Source organism: Daphnia magna, linkage group LG9 (assembly GCF_020631705.1).
Source record: "Daphnia magna isolate NIES linkage group LG9, ASM2063170v1.1, whole genome shotgun sequence".
In the NCBI taxonomy this organism is placed as follows: Eukaryota; Metazoa; Arthropoda; class Branchiopoda; order Diplostraca; family Daphniidae; genus Daphnia; species Daphnia magna.
In genome coordinates, this window is record NC_059190.1 from 1,357,550 (window position 1) to 1,365,110 (window position 7,561).

The window sequence follows — 7,561 nt, forward strand, 5'->3', positions numbered from 1 at the left end:
ATTTGTTTCTGCCAGTCACATGACAGAAGGACGGGAAATCAGCCGTCTTCAGATCCCGTGATCTGACACAACTGACGATTTCAGTTCTTTGCAGCTTTGTCGGTTTGACGACAATTTGACTGTAAAAGTTAAGCAAAAACTAAAATGCCTGATAGTAAAATTAATTCCATGTTGATGAAATTGCCAGATGAGACTGGCAAAGGAGGTATGTTCAAGTTCTTGTTTAACCATTGAAAAGTTAAAAATAAAAACATGTCTTTTATTGTTAATTGAAGATGTTATGGCTGCCACTAGTGTTTTGCAGCAAAGAGCCAATGAAATCAGGAATAATTCCATCAATTGGCAGTCATACCTCCAGTAAGTTGCTGATGAATTTCGACATGTTCCCTTGCGTGGTGCTGTAAGAGCTTGATAAGTAGTACCCAACTTGCCAGTATTATGATAGTAATCAAATTTTACACTAAACAAAATCAAGATTAGTCAGCTTTGATGCATCCATTTTTGAAGAACTGCTAAGTAGGTCTTCTATTTCATTTCAGATCTCAGATGATTGGTGATGACGACTATCGCTTCATCACGGAATTCCTGTCATCTGATGGAGGCAAGAGAGACTCATTGCTTCAGGACCAGAGAACACAATGTGCTAAGACCTTCCTGAGTCTCCTAGAACACATTTCTAAAGATCAAACAGTTCAGTACATCCTTACAATTATGGATGACATGCTTCAGGTAAGATTAAAATCCACCATGTTCTTTGACAGTCAATCTTTGAACTTGCACTTTTGGCCTTTTTAATACAGGAAGACATGAACAGGGTTGAGATTATCCGAGAATACGCCAAGAAGAAGCGTGAAAACGTTTGGTCTCCCTTTCTGAATCTGTTGAACCGCCCTGATAGCTTTATTCAAAACATGACCTCCCGAATCATAGCTAAACTTGCTTGTTGGTCACGCGATCCAATGGAGGGCTCTGATTTAACCTTCTATTTGACTTGGTTGAAGGATCAACTTCAAACTCCGGGTAACGAATATGTTCAAACCACAGCGCGTTGTCTTCAGATGATGCTTCGGGATGAAAAGTACCGCCTAGTGTTTGCTGGTATGGAAGGTGTTTCCGTTCTGGCAAATATCTTGTCTGGACGTATCAACTTCCAGGTGAAAGTCATACACATTTATCTGTTTTACCATAGACAAACGGTTTCCCTTTAATCATCAACCTGTTTTCCTTTCCCCCGTGAACAGATTCAATATCAGTTATCTTTTTGCTTGTGGGTGATGACATTCAGCCCCCAACTAGTGGAACAAATGAACAAGTATGTGGTTGAAATGGTCTAAGTGCCCGAAGAACGTAAGTTTTGAACGCGATGTATTCTTCTATTTTTAGACACAAAATCATTCCCATTCTCGGTGACATCCTAAATGATAGCGTCAAGGATAAGGTTACGCGTATCATTCTAGCCGTCTTCCGCAATATGATCGAGAAGCCGGAAGATGCAGCCATGGTGAAGGAGAACTGCGTTGCGATGGTCCAAGCTAAAGTCCTGAAGCAACTCTCTATCCTGCAACAGCACAAGTTTGACGACGAGGACATTATGGCCGACATTGAGTTTTTGACAGAAAAGCTTCAGGCGTCTATTCAAGATTTAAGCTCCTTTGACGAATACTCGACGGAAATCAAGTCGGGTCGTCTTGAGTGGAGCCCTGTTCATAAATCAGAGCGCTTTTGGCGCGAAAACGTCGCTCGTCTCACTGAAAAAAATTATGAGTTGTTGAAAATGCTTGTTCACCTCCTGGAGACCAGCCGTGACACTTTGGTGCTTGCTGTGGCCTCCTACGACATCGGCGAGTTCGTGCGGCATTATCCCCGAGGAAAGAGGTGATTTACATTTTTAATATTTAATTTTATAACGTTCCCATAACTTTGTTTTGATTCTCCGCAATCTCCAGCATCATAGAACAGCTTGGTGGCAAGCAGATGGTTATGCAATTGCTGGCCCATGAAGACCCGAATGTCCGCTACGAGGCTCTGCTAGCCGTCCAAAAGCTAATGGTTCACAATTGGTTCGTAAAAATTAAAAAAGCTATTATTTTAAAATCAATTGAAAAACCTTTTAAACTTTCGCGATAATGTTGTATATAGGGAATATTTGGGCAAACAATTGAAGAAGGATCCCACATCTGAAAGTTCATCCACGGGCGTGAAAACTAAAGGATAAAAGTTTTAATAAAACTGGGTGACATTGGCATGTCGTTTCCAAATTGTTGATTTATCACCTTGGTCATTCCTCTTTAACTTGTGTTAATTTTGTCGATTACGTAGCGATTGGTGTTATTTAGGTATTGCCATTTAAAATATAGAAAAAACTGTTCCGTGATAAATCATTCAATGTTTGCCACCCACTTAAAGCTTTTTAGCTGAAGCTTCACAAAACATGAAGTTTCCAATTCGTGGAATGAATTCGGATCAATTCACGTCTTGTGATAGAAAGATGCAGTAGTTAAATAGACCGCGCTGTACATATCGATTCACTGCGCTTTGTGAATTTGTGCGCCTGTTGCGTTCATACGTCCTAAATTCAAAGAACAGGGTACGGTCGCCACCTATTAAAAATACGCAGGCCAGGTATTTTTTTGTGTGTGTACTGCCCCAAGGTAAACCATAGCTGAAAAAACTTGGCGAGGCAATATACAGTAAGGACACCATGCGGCATACGGACAAACTGAACTCCGTGTTAAGTTAATTTCAGTTTTCTCGTAAGGATACCATTTTATAGTTTTTTTTTCCGATGAAGTGGGAACACTAATGTATTTTCTAAATAAATATGCAAGGTGCTGGTGACCTTATGTACCCTGAAACTGAAAAATGCGTGAAATTTTGCACGGGAAAATTGGAAATTAGGTAAACTGTAACCAAGAATTGTAAACATTTTCGTGTTTCATTAATAGTTTATATCAAGAGCATTTTCTAGTGAAAAAGAAATTGGAAAATATTTACAAAATCTATGTTGGAAGTCTTTTAACCCTCTAGTTTCACAAATCACAATACTACAGGGAGTGGTGGCGCTACCGGTATCACCTGTTAAAAGGTAGGTGATGGTTGCGCCGAGTCTTAAAGGTGTGTATAGAAACTAGACCTTGTTTAGTAGAGGAGTGCAATGTTACTGTGTTAGTGTTGACGCTTTACTTGCTACAACAAAATAGTTGTTTGACAGGAAACTCCTCCTTTCATGTCACGGATACACTGTCACGTTGAATTCCTTATTGTTCCATTTGTTTAGTTAAGCAATTATAACAACAGGGACGTGATTCCTTCGAGAACACGACACTTGTTTTAACAGTGGAATGGACGGAGGATGTTTACCGTCAGGGTAAAGTGACTCATCGTTCAGGGTCGATTGCTTGGCAAAAATGCAAGAGGAAGAATCCAGCCAGGAAAATTTGGAAGCTGGGTTTATATTCCAAAGTATTTTAGGATTAGTTTTTGGATCCACAATCATTATTCTGGCTCTGCTGCTGTGTGCCTGCTTCAAAAAGGCGAAGGGGTGAGTTCCGTCTTAAATGCGTGCTGAAGTGAGTTAACTGTTGCATGACCAGTGATCTAATTATAGGGATGCTGATGCAGAAGAACATAAGAATGGAAATATCTTTGGGTCATCAAGACATTCAACCACTCTTGACACTGAATTTGAAGAAGATGGCCTCAAGGGGGCTAGAGCTACGAGTCACAGAAGATTACCTGACTTACCAGATCCTCTCCTCAACGGATCAGAAAACCCTGTTGTTCGGCACAGTAGTGTAAGAAGCAGTCAAGATACCTCTTCCGAACTTTATGCTCAGGTTGAAATAGGAGCACTTACAAATTCGTGTATGTCAGCTAAAAAATCCATAACCTAAACAGATTTATCAGACTTGCTTTTCTCTCTACTCTAGTCCCAGTGAATACTAATTTAAATGAAGATTTGGAAGCCTTGAGAATTTCTACGACAACTTTTATCACTCAGACGGAAGAAGTACCGGAAAATCATCCATATGATAAAGTTAAATCTAACCACGGGTACTCCAAAATTAAAAAGAAAGGTATTGGAAATGGCTTTGGTAGATGGCGTTGCCTTATTGAAATTATGTTTTTCTTTGGGTAGCCGAAAATCCATACGCAAAAGTAAAGCGCAGTGACACAATGGAGAGTGAACCTGCCGAGGCGGACGAGAACGAGACCGATACGGACAATTACGATGTGGTCTATACAATGCGCACTCTTGATGAAACTAGAAAAACCGAGTCTTCTTCCAATGGAACAGCTATAATTGGAGCCAACAGTGACAGTGCGCCTCCCCCCTTACCTCTTCCTCTTCGAGGGTCTCATAGTAGTTTGGCTAGCGGTGGTGAAACAAGTAGCCATGGCCCCCGACCACCCCCTCGAGGCAGACGTGGTCACAGCATCATTTTGAGCCATACGTCCTCGAATGGAAACATTCACAGACCCAATAGTCTGATCTCAAGTGATCAGGATGTAGCTGAACCTGATTCCCTCGATGGCGCCGCAGTTGTTCAAGACGACGTCCCTCCTGAAGTACGGGGAGCCGGTGTGGCACAAGTTCATTTCAGTGGCGATTCTCAAACGTCTCAGGATTCTAGTAAGCCAGAATTGTACCTGACATCATGCTTTAATTGGCCTACATAAAAATGATGATTTTCCTTAGAGGGTTATTCAAGTATAAGCGTCCGCGAGCCATTGGCCAACTTAAAGGCATCGAATCCTGGAGTGCAGGTGGGTAGGCAGAGGACTGGATCTTCCTCACAACAGCATCGCCATACAGATTCCTTGGATCCTCATTATGCCACCGTTTCGGATGCCGAAGATTCGGATGAGATGTATGCCGCCATTGCGGAGTTACAGCCAATATACGACGGTGGTGCAGGATCTGATACTTACGCCAAAATTAACGAGCGTTCAGAAGCCATTTCCGCTGCGTCGAGTAGCGGAACTGTTGCTCCTGTCGTTTCTACGGCCCCCACTGTATTAACTCTTCCAAGCCCCACCAGCCCTACAGCCCCGTACATTCCATCTGAAACGGAGCGAATCAGTCCGTCTCCGGTCCCTCCCACGCCTCCCAGCGTAGTGTCTCTCAAACAGTTATCAACTGGATCGAGTAGATTGCACGGTAAGATTTCGGCATTCTGTCGCTGTAAAAAAAGAAGTCAATTACGTTTAAACTTTTCTTTCTTTTATAAACAGCGTCTACATTGAGTATTGCCAGTCAAACGTCCATCATGGGATCTCCTAAACCGGAAAAGCGACAGGCGAATTCACCCTTACCACCTCCACCGGTTCCGCTAGATTTGATCGACAACCTCGATCGGTCTAGAAAATCTATGAATGTTGAAGAGATGTACGCCAAAGTGATGAAAAAGAAGGGTTTCTCCGTTCACCCGTGGGCAGTCGGAGTCGGAGAAACGGGAGCCGGCAAAATGCAAGCCCATCGGGGGTCCGTCGACCTTGGATTCTTAGTTTCCAGAGAAGGAGAATCGCTTTCGCATAACCCAAGCCGCCGAAATTCCGTGGACTCAACACCTCAGTCGTTGAGCATGGATGTTAATGACAATGGGCATCAAGGTTGTATTTAAGAGCAGTTTGAGCACATGTTCAGGCCGCTAATAAAACTCAATTGCTCTGGTTGCTTAGTTGGCGAGGCTTCTGTTCAAGAAATCGTTGCACCCGTTGTTGAGGAAGACGACGAAGAAGATGATTTTCGGTACGAAATGCTTCCCACACCGAGAACGAAGCGAATCTCCGAAACGGACCCAGGTTACGAAAAGATACAACTCAAAAGTGGTGATTCATTTAACGACCCTCGCTATGAGCGGATTCATTTAAGAAACGATGGAGAAACAGAACCAAACTACGAAGTTGTTGGATTCCGGTAATTATCTTAATGATGCGCTAGACGTCGTGCAGCGAGCGCTTTATTTATTTGTCATTGTTTTCATTTTCTTTTTCTTAACAATAGTAGGATGAGGTTAAGCGAGTCTAGTGAACCCGGTTATGAAATTGTTGAATTGCACCAGAACCCAAGTCCAGGATTCAGCCGACAAGATCCAAATTATGAAAGTTTGCATTATTCCGTCCACCACATCATTTCCGATCCACCATACGCCAGTATTGCAATCCGGGATGACGATTTGAAGGAAGGAGAACTGGAAGTTATGACGGAAGAGGTCACGGCTGAGCTAGTCGTCAATAATAACACGGTCGGTATTCCCGTTTATGCTCAGGTGATCAAATCAAAGAAAGTGATGGCGCAAACCAACGTCGTTTCGGTTGTGGAATCTCCTTTAAGACCGTCAGATGACGTGAATCCTTCATCGCCAATAAGCATGGAAAATCAAGATTATTCCGTTAGCAGTAGTAGCAAGAATACGACAATCATTCGAATCAGTACTGACAACCGACCTCCTATTCGTTACTTTACCGACGAGGATAGTTTCGGAGTCGAGTTCGGCGAGCCCGAACAAGTATAGCCTGAATTAACTTTATGTATTTTTATGAACAGATGAAACGGAAACAAACGTAAACAAATTGAACATTTAATTATGAACAAATGTGATTGGGCCTTATATGTTTGTTTAAGATTTCATTGATTCCTCGTGTACAGATTTGGCACAATCGCGTTGCCATTGTTACATTTGCAATTTATCAAAATTTCGAGGCATCGCTCTTATTTTTAATTTTTATCTATTCCAAAACGAAAACAATAATTTTCTCCTTTATTCAGGTGACTATATTTTCTAAAATATCGGTTGACTGTGTATTTTTTTTAGAGAGAAAAAAACGATCCGGTTCTTTATCAATACACTTTTCAAACGTTTTTGTTCTTCCACAAATTTCTGTTGGAAAGTTTTGGCTTCTAATTTTTCTTTTCCTTGATTGTACGGATGGTTACATCATCAGGCAAATGAAAGTATGGTGAAAGTGAGTATGCAATTCGAACCAATTAGCCAAATTTAAGCGGCCATGCCAAATACATTTCATCTGAATGATTTAACATTCTTTGTCCTCGACAGATTTGATGAAATGGTCAGAAAAAGAAATTAATTTGGTGGTATTGGTATTCATAACCAAGGTCGCCAAATTGTTTTTATTTTACTATCTGAAAAAAAATGACTAGATCAAATGCTCTAAATCATAAAGAAGATAAAAAATATGCTCATGTGCAAGAGACTTCATAATTATTCAAATTCACGATCGTTAACCAGGATCACATATTTAAACCATTTTACTTCGTTTATTTTATGGGTATTAAAAGAGGACAATTAAGAAAGAAGAGTTGTTCAGATTGTAGTTTGAACCAGACTATTTCGAGATGATTAACGTCACCGATGTAACTTGCAACCACTGGCTTATGACGTATGTTCGACATTAAACGACTTCAAACTGGATCGGCGCCAAACGAGTTTGTTCTAGGTGGAACCCATCGTCTAAGACTTGAGATTGTGAAGCCATTTGAGCGCCATGATGATACCATTGAATGTTTCTATGTTGCATGAGCCAAACCATATTTGGA

General features: G+C 41.3%; 1 protein-coding gene across 1 annotated transcript; it reads left to right on the forward strand.

Moving 5' to 3' along the window:
- Nucleotides 1-4: 4 nt before the first annotated feature.
- On the forward strand, nt 5-6,865 carry LOC116930114. Its single transcript, XM_032937485.2, has 15 exons — nt 5-205; nt 276-357; nt 540-729; nt 801-1,154; nt 1,242-1,312; nt 1,384-1,875; nt 1,947-2,060; nt 3,389-3,541; nt 3,608-3,864; nt 3,930-4,076; nt 4,139-4,633; nt 4,700-5,161; nt 5,236-5,613; nt 5,683-5,920; nt 6,008-6,865. Exons 1-15 carry the CDS (start codon nt 145-147, stop codon nt 6,516-6,518), a joined length of 4,005 nt encoding a protein of 1,334 aa, XP_032793376.2. The 5' UTR covers nt 5-144; the 3' UTR covers nt 6,519-6,865.
- Nucleotides 6,866-7,561: the final 696 nt, after the last annotated feature.